Source organism: Barbatula barbatula (genome assembly GCF_947034865.1).
Source record: "Barbatula barbatula genome assembly, chromosome: 21".
Classification (NCBI taxonomy): Eukaryota; Metazoa; Chordata; class Actinopteri; order Cypriniformes; family Nemacheilidae; genus Barbatula; species Barbatula barbatula.
The window spans coordinates 15,489,883-15,509,408 of NC_136784.1; the positions used below are offsets into that span (position 1 = coordinate 15,489,883).

A 19,526-nucleotide genomic window follows, 5' to 3' on the forward strand; every position below is an offset into this window, starting at 1 on the left:
CAATGGAGTAATGCTTGTTAAATAATGAATGTTATTTCATCAAGCATAGTCCTCCTGACAGTGAACTGCTTTTGTCCTGTGCACACATGCACACACACACACATGTGCACAACAGATGATACCGTATGTTCTTGTTTTTGTTCTCGATCCAGACCTCACAGGAGTTCCTAGGCCAGCTGATGTCCAAGCTGGGTGGGAAAGATCCAGAGGAAACCGGAGGTTTCCAGGAAGCTCCCTTGGCGTATGATGCTGTTTGGGCCCTTGCTCTGGCTCTCAATAAGACGGTGGGACCCTTGAAAGCAAAGGGTAGACGGTTGGAAGACTTTAATTACAATAACAAGGACATTACGGCAGAGATCTACAGAGCCCTCAACACCAGCTCCTTCGAGGGAGTGTCGGTGAGTGACAGCATATGGCTGTAAAGGTATTTGGTTTTTAAAGAGACCAAATGTTCAGTAGTTTACATCAATGAATACTAAATACTTTCAATGCCAGTTTTTGTAACACTGTAAACACTAAATAATTTATAAAATATTGAATATTATAAGTAATAAGAAATCAATTAAAAAACTTGTATTGCTGTTTTACACGGTAGAATAAAAATGATCAGACGTCAAAAGTCAAAAAACCAAAATGTGAACCTGCTTGTAAAAACCAAGCAAAAGTCCTTCGTAAAATCATCCTACAGAATTTTCTGTGAAAATATAACAATATCTTCAATATTGAATGAATCATCCCAAAATCTTAGTGAGATGCCTGAAATTAATCTTTGACGCTTGTTATAATAATCAATACAATTATGAGATGTTAGCCTGGGTTTTCACATGCTGTTCACATGTTTACATTCTGACCCATAATGCCAATGTCAAATTTTGATTAATTGTTATGGTTAATGAAATATCACAAATCTGGTTGAGAGGTTGGAGACATATAGCAAATAAATGCTATTATATTCGCTGCATTTTGTTTACTGTTGTGTGTCCATTTACCTGCTCTGGACTAGTTTTGTTCAAATGAGCACGTGTTTGCTGCTCTTCATGCGGCGCATCTTTGGCGGGAGAGAAGCAGAGCGCAGAGCGGAAAGGTCCGGATCCGATCCGCGGTCTGCCTATTGAATATGACTGATATATACAGTATACTGTATATACTGTACATGTGTGTGTATTCAAAGTATAGACCTATATATACACAGTTAGTAACATAATGACATTGTTTCAGCCTTATTCACTCCTTATTTAATATGATTACTGCAAAAGTAATACTGTAGCAACAAAGGAATTTATATTATTATTGACTTAATAACAAATTCCCGGAATATCTGACATGACTCGAAGGAGTTTTCCAGAAAAACGTGTGACAGTAATAACTTGGCGAGATTGAGCAGAAGTACATTTCCATTCCCACTAGGGTCATGTGTGCAAGCAGCTATGACGCATAGTTACGTTTTAAAGATAAGAAATCAGTGATGTTGATCGTCTTTTCCAAAATCAAATGTGTGAACTTTTTACATGATCCCTTACCTACCATTTTTATTACAATATTACATTTATTTTAAATGTATGTGTTAACAGATGCTTAGGCAACTTACATTGCACTAAAGATATACATCTTATAAGTATGTGTGTTCATTGGGTTCCAACCAATCATTTCTGATTGGCCTGCAGATGAAACCCCACAAAACAGTAAAGCAAAAATCTGCTACTTTAGTAAAAATTTGGTAGAATATGTTCAGTAGTACTATTAAGGACAGGGAGGATGTGTTTACACTCACGGAGCTTTGAGCAATGTTATTGTTTTCTCAGGGTCATGTGGTGTTTGACGCGCAGGGCTCCAGAATGGCCTGGACCCTCATTGAACAACTGCAAGGTGAGGAAACTATAAACATTTGCGAGTCCTGAAAACTGAGATTCAGGTGTAATAAAGAGTAAATGAGAGCACATGTGAACAGCAGGTGTGATCTGTGTGCGTAGCTGCTCCTACTCACTTTCAAAGTGATGAACATGTCGAGTCTCGCGCTCCATTTGGAAAATAGCGCAGGTGCCGTAAATCCCTCTACTGTTTCTCCTGGGTTCAAAGCCTCTGGAGCTGTGATCATTTTGCCCACAGAGAATGTTGCATTCGTCTTTAGCTCAACATCTTGACCCCAATGTATGTGTGATGATAAAGTGAAAAATAATACAGGTACATAAAAACATAATACACTTTGCTGAATATTTTATAGATAAAAAGGGTTTCATAGAAGGTGCTACGCTAAATTAGCTTTATGAAATTCAATAGTTTTTTTATTAGCACAGGCAGCCAAGATTGCTTAATTCAAATCAACTATTATTGGTGTTAGACTTGCAACAGCATAAGGAACCTGAAAAAAGATCTCCTGAACAGGGGAATGTGTGTAAGCCGTGGGTATAAGAACGCTTTCAAGACATCTTTTAGTCAATTATCTATAGAACCCAGCATCCAACTATCCTTTTAAGATATTTGTAAAAGGTACCATTGATTTCTTTAGATAAAAAATGCACAGTTTGTTTCCCCTTGAACAACAATGAGAACTGAAAATTGTAAGATGCACATGCCTGCAGCAGAAACAATAAGCTCAGCCTGTACAGTAGCTTCAAGAGACGGTGTTGCCCCACATTGACACAAATCAGTTCTTGTCGGGTTGTTTAGCTGTGAGAAATGTTCGCATTCGCTATACTTTAAGAACTGGCCTTTTATACACTGTACTGTTTATACACAAGGTCAGAAGAGAAAAGGGAAGGCAAATATGATTAAACCTGGGCAAGAGTTTTGGGCACATTAGATGCTTCACCAAAAGAAAAAAGTTTCTAGATTTTGAATTTCATTTTGTCAATCAATACCCCAACATTTCATCTTTTGGACTTTTTTTTAGTTTTGGTTGAGGGTTTTGACTCATTGTATCGCAAGGTGTCTGAAGTCCAACTTCAACTTTTTGACAGACGGTCTCACACGGTCTAGTCCTCTGGTACAATGTGGAATTGTCGGTTTACCCTGTGATGCCACGCTGACAGGCCCTGAGGCCGTGAGCAGGCCCGCACCAATGAAATCTCTTTAACTTCGCTGTAAGGGTCTTCTGATCAAAGGCTGTTTTGGTTTCCCATGTTCAGTCCAGCATCGTGGGAAAACTTTCTGTCTTTCACTCCTCTCCAGAACATAGTGTTGCATTACTGCTGATCCAATATATATTAGTTAAATTAGTTATCCAATACACTGTAAAAATGTATTTGTTGTTTTAACTTATGATAACTAATAGTTAAGTTGAGTTAAAGTCCCTGTGAACCAGAAGTGGGATCATTTTTACTTCCATATTTTGATGCATTTCCAAGTGAAATGGAATTTCTAATTAGACAATTTGTGGGCGTGACTTTCGTCTTTTCAGCCATTTGATTGGATGTATAAAAACAGCCATTACATTTTGAAATGGAACTGGCAGCAGACTGGCAGTTGAAGGCGAGGAGTTAACAGATGCTCCGCCCAAGCCGTCTAATATTCAGGTCGTGCATTTTCAGTTGTTAGGCACACTAATTTTTATATATTTTTAAACTATTTACAATAAACGCTGCAACATTTCACGAAAAAATACGCATTGTAATATTTTATTTCACTGGGACTTTAAGTTTAATGAACAAAAATGCAATAAAGGTTAATTAAGACAATTTTCAATTCAAATACTTTATTACTTTAATTTTTTATGTATTTAAATTTGTAAAAACATTTTTACAGTGTACCACTTCATATCCATAATTCTAACTGACACACACCTGTGTCAAATGGATGATGGTAATTGACATTGTGGGAGTGGTCTCTATGTTTGCTCATAAATACAATGGGTTTGTCATGAAGAGAGCATAAGACCCCACAGAAAAAATCCTGAAGCAGGAAGTGCAAAATAACTGTCCATAAACCTCTTTAAGGTCTGAGTTAATGTATAGACGTGAAAGCCAGTGTAAAAAATGGATGGGATGAAACGTTCCCGGACCACAGTGACCTCCATTACTGATAAATAAAAATAGTTTGGCACAGCTATGAGTTTTCATGACTACGGCAGTTTGGCCTTATTGGTTATTTGGGAAGGTATGGTGGAGGTCAGACAGGTTAACAACAATCCAAGGTCGCTCTAAGAGATATTTAAAATTAGCGGTTGGAGAACCTGGAGGATAAAAAAATCTCTCCAGCACCTCTTCAGTAACGTCAGAGTTTATTTTAAACAACAAAATCAGAACCGTCCATTCTTCTACGACCAACATGTGTTTACATATAACCGCACATTCTGCAGACATGATTATTTCATTGTACCCCAGCTCTTTGACAGGGACTTGTCTTCCTTCATTTTCTTGTTAACCTCTGCGCCTAACAAGCGCTTTGCCTCTGCAACCTTGGCTGTCGTGCTCAGATTGGATCCCTTTCTTTCCTGTTGTTTGTTTTCTTCCTTTGTATTGGCATGGCTTCAGAATCTGTCTTTGAAATCAGCGCGCCTGTGTTACCCTGTTCAATCTGTCACGCTGCTTTGTGCCTCTGCCGGTGCCCAGATCCAACGTCAGTACCGTTTGTTTGACACAATAAACAACCGAACTACATTTTGTGATGAAAATAAGAGTGGTGCTTGTCCAAGAAAAAAAGGATGCTGGGGGTTCTGGATGCTTGCCAGAGCAACGCTATACACTTGTTATAGTGGAACGAGTTGTTTCCTGGGCGTTGCTGTGCAGTTGCTATGGCATTCTGGGGGATTGCTAGGTGGTTACTCACTGCCTGAGTCAAAAGAGTTTGTGAAATGTGAGTGGTGGATGTTTTGCAAAAGCAAAAAAGCTGTTCTGAATTCCGTGGTTGCTATGCTGGTTAAAGTAATAGTTTACCAAAAAATGGAAAAATCTTTCGTCCTTTATTCACCCACACATCATCCCAAACCGTTGGTAACCAAACAACACCGGTCCCCATAGACTTCCATTGTATGGACACAAAACCATTAAGACACTTCTCAAAATATCTATCAAAATATGGTCGTGCGTAGCACCAACGCCGTAGCTACGCAGTAGGCTGTGAGTAGCTCTGCGTAGCCTGACACGAACCTCTCCAAAAATGTAACAACTCAACGTGGATCCTACGTGGATCCCTCAGGTTAAAAAACTCTGCGATAGTGTGGTGTTTACTTAAACACATTTCCGAATGAATTATCTTAGTAAATTATTTGTTCTTCTGTATTTAACATCTCAAGCTTCAACAAAAGTGACTGTTTACTTGCCGCTATCACTGCTAATATTTTAAATGAGCTGCTTCTTCTTAGGCTCTTATCTTGGTTACACAAGCAACACGGCGTGACGCCTAGTGGTCATTCCCTGTCGACACAGACAACGACGAGCATATAAAGGAAAACCTGCACTTTGCCTACGGCGTAGGTCCTACGCACGACCATAACTTGCCCTTAAGTCATACATGTTTTGAGTGACATGATGGTGAAAAAATGATGGCAGAATTTTTTCTTTGGGGTGAACTCTGCCTTTAAAGCTGCAATCTGTAACGTTTGACTCTCTACCGCCATCTCTGTTTAAACATAGAGTTGCAGGTTACTACACGACTTACCATTTAAGTTCAAATTTACATTTATGCATTTGGCAGATGCTTTTTTATTGGATGATTTGAACCAAGGCCAGGATTAGAGGCATTATTCATGTCTATAGCGTTAACATTGTTAAGCACCAAATTTGTATGCACGTGGTTTGAGATTTGCTTCAGACAGCTTTAGCAAGCATCGCCAAAATGTTTCTTTCCCATTGTATCCTGTTTTAGGACTTCAGAAAGGCGCTTGATGAGCTTTAAGAGCCCTTTAGCTTTTAGACTAATTGACGTTGAGAACGGTGAAATTGGTTTCAGAACGCAGCTGCTAGAAGATTTACAGGGAAGCGAAGAGGACCCCATCTAAGTGGTGTAAATTACCCGTCTTTTACCCGTGGCTTCTCACGCCTGCTTCACACAGCATCTCCGAGCCCTCCCTCTTTCTCCTTCTATCTCCTTTTCCTTCTTCTTAAGTCTCCCAGAGGGAAGCCAAAGCTAAAGTAATTACGCCTAATGATCACCTGATAATTATAATGGTTCTCACTTAAGCTAATTTCTCGTTGTGTTTCGGGTGAAGGTCCTCTGAGCTCCGCACAGCTCTGTAATGCCAGTTTCTTTGTGAGTGTGTGTAAGAGAGGAGGAAGGCGTGCATGAAAGAAAATGGAGAAATGGGGCTAGGACGGAGGAAAGAGAAGATAAATCTCTCTGTCTTACGGTCCACGCTCAAGCGCTGCTGATACAGTGGTACCCAATTACAGTGTTCCTTATGAAGCTGATTTAAACAGAGAGCGACCCTGTTGTGCATCCTTATTTAAAGCCAGCTGATACGCCTGCTGGAAATATAAGGATTGATGATGTTTTCTGTTTTGAGTCTGTATGTGTAATCCAAGTGTTGTGTGGACTCTAAAAGCCGCCCAGAATCCAAAGCAACCTTGCCGTATTGATTTACAGCACTGCGTAGTGAGATATTTCTTCCTTTTGTTCCTCTCCTCCCCAATCGCACACGATCTGTTTTTTCCTCCTTTGTGGATGCAGTTTCAATAGTTGTTGGGTACTGAAGTCTTTGCTTGAATTCACTTTTTGTAGAAAGACAAGATTAGTTTGTTCTGTGAGAAAAATTGAGAAGAGAGGATACTAAGATAAATGGGCAATTCCATAGTTATGGATGTGACATTAAAACTCGAAATATAAATTGGAAGTGAATGTTTTATTACCATTTACCAATATATGAAATCATCTGTTTATATTTGACAAAACCCCTGATGACAGATTCCAGGCATGAGTAAAATATAAAGCTATACATAAGTTTTCTTTTTTTAAAAGAGGGAAATGTATGCGTTTATGGATGTGACAAAATGATGCAAGGATTTTTCAAACTTATCTCTATAAATGTAAATGTACAAATCAAAAGCAAGAGTACACAACGAATGGAGAAGGGATGTCTCTTTATAGAATATATAGAGACATCAAATTATATTGGGCCGTTATATGGATGTGACAATTCACTTAACTGACAAAACTTTGAACTTTTTAAGAGAGACTTCACATGAGTATTTAAATCACCAAGTAATGAATAAAATTAGAGAAAACCTTTGCTTACTTGATTTCTTTTGTCTGAAGGTTAAAATTTGCATGGAATTGCCCGAAGTGATTTATATCCTGCTGGTCGTGTGATCCCAATAGGTCAAACCCATGAGAATACGTCACTTAAAATGAAACAGCTTTTAGTACACAAATGATGGGACTTTTATTTCAAACATATTTAACTGTCACCGTCCCGTATACGGGACACCTGCGTTTGCTTTAATATTGTGCATGTCATTTCTAGTCGAATGATGACAAACATTATATCGTTGAAAAGGTCAAAGACTTTATAATACAGATTTCTCTGGTGTTTTTTCACATTATTTATGTAGGAAGTGTAATTGATTCATAAATGGCAAGAGTGTGTATCAAAAATAAATACATCTTGCGGAACACCTTTTACTTCAATATGTTGCATGTAAATTCTTATCCTGTCATGACAAAAAATATATCGTTGGAAAGGACTCAAGAAGTCACATTTGATCAGTGTTTGGAAGAATCATTTATTTAGGAAGAGAAATTGATACATAAATGATAATAGATTCATAAATGCAAGTATAAATGTATTGTTTTATATTGTTTCTGTGCTTTTGTGTTTTTTCATTGTGCCTGTTAATTGGAAAAGTAAAAAAGGAAACAAAAAGCATCTCAATGTCTGTTGTGGTCAAAGTGTTAAAAATCCCTAGTGGATTTTTGTGTTAAAGGGGCAAAAAAACTCAGACACCTCAACATTTTGTGTATTATGAATAAACTTGATGACCCTTGATGACCCTTGACTTTGACTTATGAAAGTTTGGAGCTGATCTTCAATTTTTTCAATGTATTTTTTTACAAAAGCAAAACATAAAGCTTTTATTTATTTTGCACTACAATCAACATAACAAAATACCTTAAAACATTTTGTTCTTTCAAACGAGACCAACGGTAGGTCTGTATTCCAAAGAATTCACGAGTTAAAACCATTTTAGTTCCAACAATGCGTTTTCATGTTTAGGCTCAAAAACGGCTGTTACAGTTACTATTCATTTACTGGGGGAAATATTTTTAAAAGTTATGTTCTTATATGTCTTTTATGCACTGTAAGGAGTTTATAGTGCTTTTATGGGATACATTTCCATTATACTGTATCCCTGGGAATTCAACCCATGATCTTGGTATTATTGTGCACAGTATGTCAGTACATTTTATACAGAAGAAAGTGTATTTAGTTGAACGAGTGCTGAATTATTTACAATATTACATTATGTGAAGAATGAACACAATAGTGAATAGTGTTTTTTATATTATGGTCATTGTCAATGAATAGTGCAAGAGCAAGGTTATTATAGTTTACCAACCTTAACATTTTGAGAACGTTTCTGTTCTATGGAATGAATAAGAAAATAGATTAAACTAAATGAAAAATATAAATCTACAAAAATGAACAAAAATGCACAATTTAAAGCCCTAAAATAAAGATTAATCTTGTAGCAACACAACAAATAAATTATAAAATGACAAAATTGTTAAAACATTAGCTAAAAATAACATAAAAAAAACATACTTCTAAAAATAAAACTAATTTAAAATATGAATTAAACTAAAATAACTAAGCCCTACTTGAACTCAAACCTCCTCAAAAGGGGCTGTCAGAGGTTTCAGGAGATGCTAGTCCTCCACCATCCATTGCAAACTCATTCATGTCTGCTTTCTGGAGCGCTTTGCATCGAATCAATTCACGATGAATAGTAAAGTCAAGTCGATCTCACTTATTGAATATCCTACCATAAACAATGTGACATTACAGATGTCAAATGGGTTGTGAATGGCGTTTCACGCTGACTTGAATTGCGCTCTCTCTTCACCCCTGCAGGAGGAAGCTACAAGAAGATTGGATACTACGATATGACCAAAGGCAATCTCTCCTGGTACGGGAATGACAGGTGGATAGGTAAGGACGCATTTGTCTCTCTCATCTCCCATATATGGTCTTGTTTATCACTGTCTGATACATTCTCCTCTGCTTGCACACAATCACTCACTTCATTACTCTCGCTGAGCGCCGCCTCATCTTTCCTGCCGTCACAGCCTCGCGTCCCAGGCCCCGCCCTCTCCCGAAAAACCAAAGCGCATGCGACAGGCTGTTAATCAATCAGTCCGTCAAATTCTGTTTTGCATTCCGTCAGTGAGGGCAGGCGCTCTGCGGGAACTCCGAGCGGCTCAACAAAAACAGACAAATGAATGGCATTAGAAAACCGCCAGGAGTTAATTCCAATCATAACTTGAGCAAGCGCGCTGATAAAAACTGCGCCCGGTATGGAATGAGTGATGGTTTCATTTAATCACTTTAATTGTGTTTGATGACCAGTTCACGTTCCTTTTTGGAGATGCTGTAGTGAGAAGATTCCAGCTGACAGCTGAAAACAACACAAATCAGAAAGACCCTTGACTGCGTCTGTCTGAATTGTCCAATCAGCACCACGCACCTCACCAGTTTTTTCCTTGCCTGTCATTTAAATCCTGGAGGACTCCAAATGAGGACATATATCCACGAATTATAATGCCGTATCAGTGCACTCATTATGTGACCGTCTCCATGCCTCAACATTTCCCTAGACGTGCTTTTAGCATGCTTATCCGTTTTGAACCTTGTTAAAACTTACTGAAGCAGCGAGTTCCATGGCAACGGTAGCACGTCCTCGTCGCGTAAACACTAATTGCGATTTTCGCAAATTGTTTTGGGACAAAGCCCGATTTTTGGTTATTCGCCCAGCTGGGAATGGAGCCCACAGCATTGCTGATGTGTCATATTCCCCAGGCGGGCTGAAGAAGTCTGGCACCTTTAACACCTGCATTAGTTGTCAATGATACATCTCTTTAGAGGTCATTGCTATAACAGCAACCTTTGCCTGTGCCAGACTGCGAGTCACTGTTTCGCTTTACAGTCCCGCTGAGAGGCATTTAGGGGTTGGTATTTTCAAAATCATTTTTAAAGTTCCAAATAACCTAAGTTCTTTTTATTATTATTGTAAATAATAAACTTCATTTCAAACGATTAACGGTCTTTTACTTTTAAGTTTTAAATAGACAAAAATATAGCTGCAAGCAGCAATACAGGGCTAAGCCCCCGAAGTGGGACGAAGCCACGCCAGTGCAGGGTAATGATAGCGAATTTAAGATTATTTTAGTTTACTAAAATTAAAACTCTTGAAAACGTTCCTGTTTATTGAAATTAAATCAATTATTGACCTAAATATTATTGGAAAACGTAATGTTAGGAAATAAATTATGTTGCCCCAAGTAATGCAGTAAAATTCTGACAAAACTAAAATTAATTAATCTTATCTAGCAATATAAAAATATACCAATAAATTATAAAATGACAAAAGCATATACCAAAATTGCTAAATCTTTAACTAAAATTAAAACTCAAAAAATAAAAGCTAATTTTAAAATATTAATAAAACTCAAAATAAAACTATAATAACCCTGGAAAATAGCAGAATCAGAACAAACGTAAAAAATGAAGATAAGGTTGATAAGAACGGGTGAAAATGCAAACCAGCAACCTCACAGAGAAAAGACATCTAAATTACAATAAATTACTTATGTTGACACTTTTATCAACTGGTATAACATATGAAAGCCATTATACCACAATAAGTGTCACTGTCTCTGCTAACAGTTGTGTAGAAAACACTGGAAATGTGTGAAGATTCTATTTTAAAATTTTCTGCCCATAAAAAAATATTACAGAAGAAGTAACAGACGCCACACAGATTTATGCAAAATGACTTCATTAGTATGTCTTTCCTGATCCAACCCATGGTCTTTGCTTTACTAGCGTGATGCTTTGCCAGTTAAGCTACAGGTACAGACACAATTCGGTTTTGTCTTCAAACTTTATAGTTTTGTTTGTTTTTAAGTGACAATTTAAGTGCTCATTCCACAGACACGTTTTGCTTCCCGACAAATTGCTAAAATAACCTAGCCTTGCTCCCAGAAGTTGTGTGAAATCACATTAGATGGAGAAAGTGCTTTCTGCATCTGATCAATATGCATCATGCTGTCAGCAACAGTCTAGTGGGTGGAGCTTGGACGTGCCCTCTAGGAATGAGACTAAGGTGAACAATGATGCAAGATTATGAACGTCGACATGGCGAGGGGTCACATCGGCAGCACATGACCTTCGCTACAATAACTATGCGGTTCCGTCTGACAACATGCACACAAATGCCACCCATCCCCACCCAACCCCCTTCACCTTATCACCATGGTCACTGGCTCTGCTGGATAGATTATTCCAGCAAGACAGAAAAGGTGTAGAGCTAAAAATAATCAGAGTCATCACATGCTGAAATAAGGGCCCTTGAAGAAGGTGACTTCTGAACGGAAGCCACGCATTGACCAATAAGCTCTTAAATCAGCTCATTGCGATGTCATGGGTACCCCTCCTTCCCCTTTCCATATTTCTCGTTCGGACCCTATGGAAAGCGAAGGTCACGTTCCTTTACCTCCCAGCATAAGGGGATCATTTCTCTTCGACCCTTTATGTCATATTGTCTCATCGCTTCTCTGGCCTCGCTTTTCTTTCGCTCTCCCTGGTCGCCCCTGACAACAACTGCATCAGCGCCTTGTTCTCTCATCGCTGTGGCAACCATTATGGGTCTTGGTCACCATGGCAACATACTGTCCCGATTCCACCATCAAGGACAGAGGGAGGTATTAAACAGCATGCGCTATGTTGGACGTACGCACACTCACACACACGATACATTATTAACACACACATCATTTACCCTCTTTGTACACGCACATTCGTTGTCGACCAAATTGCTTTCAACGGCAAATCAGAAAAGACGTTCCGGTGCTACCGTGGATGATTTAAGAAAAAATCTATCTTTCATCAAAATGTAATAACTTGCACTGCCTTGAAAATGACTTTCCGTTGCTGCTGATGTTACCAAGCGCTTATTCATAAGCCCCTCCGCTCCAATCGCCTGTTATGCAGAGATTCACAACTGCTGAAAAATTAAATAAATAGTTACATTTCGTCTTTATTAAAAATCCTTTTCACTACTCGCGCATTTCTTGTTGACTTGCTTGTACGCCAGACACCCGGTTGACTGCTAATATCTGTGAATTGCATGAACCAATCACAACCGTGAGCTGTGAATAAATTTGCTCCATCAGACGCACAACGCCTCTCCGCACGTACTCCGAGTTAATTTTAACACCATAGCAACACTGCAACATTAACATTCTGACCTCAGACACCATAGCAACCGCTTTTGATTTCCACTAACCACTTAAAACATGTGTCGTGTCATATCGCAACCTTAAGATTGCCCCAATATCAGACCAGCTCCCTGCACCTTATGTGGCCCTGAACGCTCACGTCCGCTCTCCCGCTATACTTTAAGCGATACCCGCCCGATGCACGAGGGAGATAGAAAACCTCTAATTAAGACTGACAGTCTCTCTGCGAGGGGTTCCCGCACGGGCCGTAACCCGCAGTCCTGACGGTTTCCAGGAGTCAGGCTTTACAAAAACACCCACCTCTAGAGAGAGCCGTAACAAGCCGTTCGATTCACACTGGAAAAGAATGACTCGGGGGGTATGTATTGTGTGTAGCCCACCGTCAGACGAGAGCTGACCACAATGCACCTCGATGTCCTTTGTTGTCGGCAATTGGGCAAAGATTACACGTATGGAGGCAACAGTCTGTGATGGTATCGCTTCTCAGGAAGAGAAGAGAGAAGCTTTAGTCAAATGGGAGGTGAAATTCAATATCGGTTGCTCTCTCTACAGAATGCTGAGAGAGAGAGAGAGAGATGTAAAGGGCCTCATTACTGGTTCACAGAATGGCATTTTTTCTTTCTCCCTTCAACAATTGCTGTCTCTTCCCTACTGTATCTGCATATTAAAGGCAAAACATATCTGAATACAATATGTTAGCTATTGCATGTTCATATTGATCATTTGAATAATGCATTATATACGTTATCTACATTGTATATTTTGAGAAGAGATTTTAGGAGGTTGTTGCCCATGTAAAACTTGGCATGTTGGTAGGGTTTTGTGGGTGGTTGTTAGGGTGTTTTTGATGGTTGCTGGGGCGTAGCTATGTGCTCCTTATGCTGTGTTCACACCGAACGAGAAGTATCACTGTAATAAAGTTCGTAGAAGGGAAGGAAGGAGGCGGGAACCGGCGAACATTCAAATAATAAAACTTTAATTAAACAAACAATAAACACGGAAGTTGCCGACAGCCACCTCACGGTAGACTGTCGGCCATAAAACATACATAAACTAAACACATTTCCGGGCCCGGTCCTCTCTCGTCAACAGTCCTGCCGAACATCCATTTAAGCTCCCAATCTCCTCCGTGATAAGATGCGGGACCGGTGCGCGCACAGCTGATTGCACTTATCACTCACGCCACCGGCCCCGCGTCACGGCTCTCGTCCCGCCTTCCTCACCACATACCCCCATCACCCCTTACAGGCCGGGGGGCACCCCCGAGACTGTACCTACTCCCCCCCCGGGGAGCCAGTCTCGGAGTCGGCAGCGCCTGGGGGTATGCACCGGCGAGACGAAAGAACGGAGACGGGAGCCCCCGGAGCGACAGGGACGAGAGAGGGGAGAGAGGAAAAGAAAAAAAAATTGTCCGGTTCCCTGACACGCTGTCACTCGGTCCTCAGCCCAGCCGAGAGGCTCTTCCTCGCGGTGCGATGCGGTAGTGCTGGACGTCGGGGGGACGGCCCGATCCTCCTTCGCCTCCTGGCGGTTGGCGATGGCCCTCAGCGTGAGGGCAGCCAGCAGCGGGTCCCCCGTTTCCTGTTCCTCACCCTCATAGTTGTTGGACACAGGATTCCGGCCCACGGCCAACGGCGACGACCCCTCCGCTCCCTCCTTAAGGCCGCCATCCCACCTCGGCCCAGGAGCACGGCAGCGGGCTCTCCGTCCCAGCCGATTTTTCTTGCTCCAGCACCACCGCCTCGGGCAGCGCGCCGGCGGACGTCCCTTGTCCGCGCTGCCCGAACTCCTCCGCACCACGATGCCTCTCGGCAGCGAGGGCTCTTCGACAGCATGCCCCTCCTTCCTCCCGGGTTTCGGCACCAGTGTAATAAAGTTCGTAAGATGGGAAGGAAGGAGGCGGGAACCGGCGAACATTCAAATAATAAAACTTTAATTAAACAAACAATAAACACGGAAGTTGCCGACAGCCACCTCACGGTAGACTGTCGGCCATAAAACATACATAAACTAAACACATTTCCGGGCCCGGTCCTCTCTCGTCAACAGTCCTGCCGAACATCCATTTAAGCTCCCAATCTCCTCCGTGATAAGATGCGGGACCGGTGCGCGCACAGCTGATTGCACTTATCACTCACGCCACCGGCCCCGCGTCACGGCTCTCGTCCCGCCTTCCTCACCACAATCACATTCCTCATTCTTTATTACTCGCAGGATTAGTTGGTTATATTTGTGCGACTGGACGTGTCAAACAGTAGATGTGAATGAGCTCTTTGCACAAATTTCTCACTCGAGTAGATCTATTTTACAGTTTGCGTCTATCCGCGTCTTTGCATTGACTTTGTATGTGATTTACTCGCGCAAATCGCTTGATTCACGTTTGGTGTGAACCCAGCATCAGAGTGATTTTTGCATTGCAATGCTGTGCTGTTGCCAGAGTTTCCGGGGTTGTTACTTAAGCACCTGGGTGGTTGCTAGGGTGTTGTGGGTTGCTAAGCGGTTCATTATTCGGTTTCAATGACTCTGGTCCCTGGAAAAGATACTTTATCACCCATTAATGACTTAATGAAAGACATTATGAGTTTTACCATTATAACACTCTCTCTCTGTCCCTCTCGCTCTCTCTCTAGGGTCTGGTCCACCTGCGGATCAAACGGTGGTCATACAGAAGTTCAGATACCTGTCACAAAAACTCTTTGTCTCTGTGTCTGTATTTGCTGGCTTGGGGATTTTAATGGGAATAGTTTGTCTCACCTTCAACATTTACAACAGCAACGTCAGGTACGTATTGCTGTGAGCATGTATGTGTTTCTCTTGTGTATCCATGACTTTAGAGAAAAATGTGGTAAATGTAAAAACTTGAGTGGTAAATGCATGCAAACTGCTGCTGTGCAGGGGTCAGATTTTACAAATGTATGCATTCTGTTGAGGCAAGTGTCATAATACATGAAAATAGCAATAACATTAAATACATAGTAAACTCAGCAGGCACCATATTAAGAACGTTCACACTCCAGTGTGTGTGTGTGTGTGTGTGTGTGTGTGTGTGTGTGTGTTTTAGTCCCTTAACACATTTAACACATTTCCACCGGATTTTCTTATCCGTCAGCTTAAACTAATCCATAATACAATACAACATATTTACAACATATTTATCTTTTCCAAATCTCATTGTGCGTGTGGAAAATCACAGCAGTCTGTGACAAGATAATAGAAATATATGAAAAAGATGTTGTTACTATTATAGCACTCTAACGTATAGTGAAGTACCAGGTTGTATTAAATTCTTTGGAATAGAAACACACAGCATTTGAATATGGTAACCATATAGTTCAATATCATGGGATGCTATGGTTCAGCATCACTACCCTCTGATACTGTATATGTGATCACAAGCATATGCTGTTCAAACATACATGAATGCACATACAATGTGAAGTTGTGCAGATTCAGCAATACGTATATCTGTACTGTATATTGAAGGTATATACAAAACTCTCAGCCCTATCTGAATAACATGACTGCGGTGGGCTGTATGATGGCACTGGCAGCTGTTTTTCCTCTGGGAATCGATGGACTCCATGTGCGAAACTCTCAGTTCCCTGTGGTCTGTCAGGTGAGTGCACAAGCATTCTTATTTATGTTGATGTTATTTATAGCAGTAATTGCATATGAAATAGCCTTTTAAGTCTTTTTAAAAGAGATGTTTTTTATTATATATACAGCACTGGAACTAAATTCGGGAGAAATCGAGTTTTGCCTTTTATCAGGATTTCAGCATGTATTGTGGCAATTCCAGTCCAGTGTCAGTGCAATTTCAGTGTCTGTTTTTTGAAGTTTCACAGAAATAAAATTGACCATTCTACTTGTATCTTGTACATGAATCTGTTAATAGTAAATTTACCAAAAATACAGACGGAAAATCGAGAGACCGTTTCAAAATGATTAATAAAATCTGAATTTTCTATTTATACTGTAGGTATGTGTTTAGGTAAAATTATAATTTTTGTTTCATTATTATTTCTCCCAAATAAAAAAAAAAAAGATTTATCCCTTTTATCTGCAGAAAATGAAAACTGGAGAAAAAAGGCAAAATAACGTCTCGGTTACGTATGTAACCTCCGTTCCCTGATGGAGGGAACGAGACGTTGTGTCGACAGAATGGGGTTTGACTTGAGAACCTACCTTCTCTGACTGACTTGAACAGGCCAATGAAAATTGGCGAATTAAATTTGCATGCCGGACTCCGCCCCCGGATATCCGGGTATAAAAGGGAGCCGGCGTGCCGCATTCATTCACCTTTTGTGCTGAGGAGCCTGAGGATCTTGCCCCGACTGCTGCAGCGGGCGGCCAGCGTTGTGGCATGAAGGACACAACGTCTCGTTCCCTCCATCAGGGAACGGAGGTTACATACGTAACCGAGACGTTCCCTTTCTGTCGGTCTCTCGACGTTGTGTCGACAGAATGGGGTTCCTCGGAAAACGCCACAGCGCTGTGCCGCGTCACAATTCCTCGCGAAGCGACGTTGACTGGCCTGGGCGTGTCAAAACGTGGGCGCTAGCATGAATTGCAACCTTCCAGTGGAAGGGAAGGGGTCCAGAGCTTACCTACAAGATGGGAGCCCCTTCCTCCGGCCGTCACGGACGGCGGCCTAGTTCTCTTAACAGCGAGAAGCCGCCCGGCACCGTAAGGGCCACTGGGAAGCGTGATTCCCCCCTGAGGGAACGCGCTACGGAGACCACTTCCTACCGCAGGGAGGAGTTTAGTGGAGATTCACACACGGTCTCACCGGATAGGGGAGAGCACGTGGGAGACATGCAGACACGAGATGGTGTCGTGAGCAGGTGAAGTACACCTGGGAGAGGTCATGGGCCATCGATTGAGAGCCATTCATGAGAAGACATCAGACGGAACCGCCCTGTGGGGGGGTTACTACGTGTGGAGCACTAGGCCTTGTTTGAGTCACTGCTAGAACTCAGAAACAGGCCAAGGGAGGCAGGGCTGCTCCGCCGAGCCCGCCGCCGAGGAGTGCTTAGTGATGGATGGAATGCCTACTCTTCGCCCACGTGGGGGGAAGAGGGGAGGCTGGATAGCACCACGTCTCACCTGTGGAGGGGTGCTATCGCAGGCGTACGCCCACCAGCTGCCGGAACTTACCTGGCGGTGTCTCGTAAGACTCTGGCAAATACCGGTTCCACGCGGAGGCTGTAAAACCTCGCGAAGGTGCTGGGCGTAGCCCAACCCGCAGCTCTACATATGTCTGCCAGAGGGGCGCCCTGCGCCAGTGCCCACGAGGAGGCCACACCCCTGGTGGAGTGTGCCCTCACTGCAAGCGGGCACGGGAGATCCTGTGATCGGTAAGCCATAGTGATGGCGTCCACGATCCAGTGCGCCAACCTCTGTTTGGAGACAGCCCTCCCCTTGTGCTGACCTCCAAAACAGACAAAGAGCTGGTCAGAGCTCCTGAAGCTCTGTGTGCGGTCCAAGTAGAGGCGCAGCGCGCGTACTGGACACAACACGGAAGGGGCTGGGTCTTCCTCCCCAGAAGGGAGCGCCTGCAGGTTCACCACCTGGTCCCGGAAGGGAGTGGTGGGAACTTTGGGCACGTAGCCAGGCCGGGGTCTCAGGATAACGTGAGATTGACCAGGCCCGAACTCTAGGCAATCCGTGGCCACGGAAAATGCTTGTAGGTCCCCTACCCTCTTGATGGAAGCGAGCGCCACTAGGAGAGCCGTCTTCATCGAGAGATGAGAAAGAGCGGCATCTCCGAGGGGCTCGAAGGGGGGCCTCTGGAGGCCCGCCAGGACCACATTGAGGTCCCAAGAGGGAACGGAGCGCGGACGGGCTGGATTCAGCCTTCTCGCGCCCCTCAGGAACCTAATGACCAGGTCGTGCTGTCCCAGAGACTTCCCACTAACTGGTTCGTGATGAGCGGCAATTGCGGCTACATACACTTTCAGCGTGGAAGGGGAGAGATTGTTCTCGAGTCTCGACTGCAGGAAGGACAGCACGCTCCCGATCGAGCATATCCGTGGGTCTTCTCCACGAGAAGAACACCAGGACGAGAAGAGGCGCCACTTAAAAGCGTATAACCGCCTGGTGGCCGGGGCCCTTGCCTGAACAATGGTCTCTACCACCGCTGGGGGTAGACCACTCAGGATCTCCTCGTCCCGTCCAGGGGCCAGACATGGAGGTTCCAGAGGTCTGGTCTCGGATGCCACAACGTGCCCTTCCCCTGAGAAAGAAGGTCCTTCGTCAGGGGAATCGGCCAGGGGGGAGTTGTCGTCAGGAGCATTAGCTCCGAGAACCAAGTCCGGTTGGGCCAGTAAGGCGCAACTAGTAGCACTTGATGCTCCTCTTCCCTGACCTTGCACAGGACGTGTGCAATGAGGCTCACTGGGGGGAAGGCGTACTTCCGCTTGTCCCGCGGCCAGCTGTGCGCCAAAGCATCCGTGCCGAGGGGGGCCTCGGTCAGGGAGTACCAAAGCGGGCAATGGGTGGTGTCCAGGGAGGCGAACAGGTCCACCTGTGCCTGCCCGAACTGCACCCAAATGAGCTGGACTGCGCGGGGGTGTCGACTGACGAGAGAGCGCATCGGCTGTCTGGTTCAGGTCGCCCGGGATGTGAGTGGCTAACAGGGACTTCGTCACCTGCTGGCTCCACAGGAGGAGGCGTCGGGCGAGTTGCGATAGCTGCCGTGAACGAATACCACCCTGTCGGTTGATATACGCCACAGCAGTCGTGCTGTCCGACCGGACCAGCACGTGCTTGTCCTGCACGAGGGGAAGGAACCTCCTCAGTGCAAGCAGCACCGCCAACAACTCTAGGCGATTGATATGCCAGCGCAGGCCCGTCCAGAGACCCGACACTGCGTGCCCGTTGCACACAGCACCCCAACCCTGCAGGGAGGCGTCGGTCGTCACCACGACGCGCCTCGAAACCTGCCCAAGAGGGACCCCTGTCCGCAAAAAGGTCATTGAAGACCATGGGGTTAGGGTGCGCCGGCAGAAGGGCGTGATCGGGACGCGCCTGCTGCCGGAGTGCCACGCACTCCAAGGAACTCTGCTCTGTAGCCAGTGCTGTAGCGGTCTCATGTGCATCAACCCGAGGGGGACCACCCCCGCCGAGGACGCCAT

General features: G+C 43.4%; 1 protein-coding gene across 1 annotated transcript in view; it reads left to right on the forward strand.

The window, feature by feature from the left end:
* The window catches only part of gabbr1b (gamma-aminobutyric acid (GABA) B receptor, 1b), a 93,967-nt gene that overhangs the window by 56,423 nt on the left and 18,018 nt on the right, over positions 1–19,526 (forward strand). The window contains exons 13-17 of the mRNA XM_079484079.1: positions 153–398; positions 1,803–1,866; positions 9,005–9,082; positions 15,021–15,171; positions 15,874–16,006. Of these exons, the coding sequence (XP_079340205.1) occupies positions 153–398; positions 1,803–1,866; positions 9,005–9,082; positions 15,021–15,171; positions 15,874–16,006 (672 nt within the window). The remainder of the gene's footprint in view (positions 1–152; positions 399–1,802; positions 1,867–9,004; positions 9,083–15,020; positions 15,172–15,873; positions 16,007–19,526) is intronic.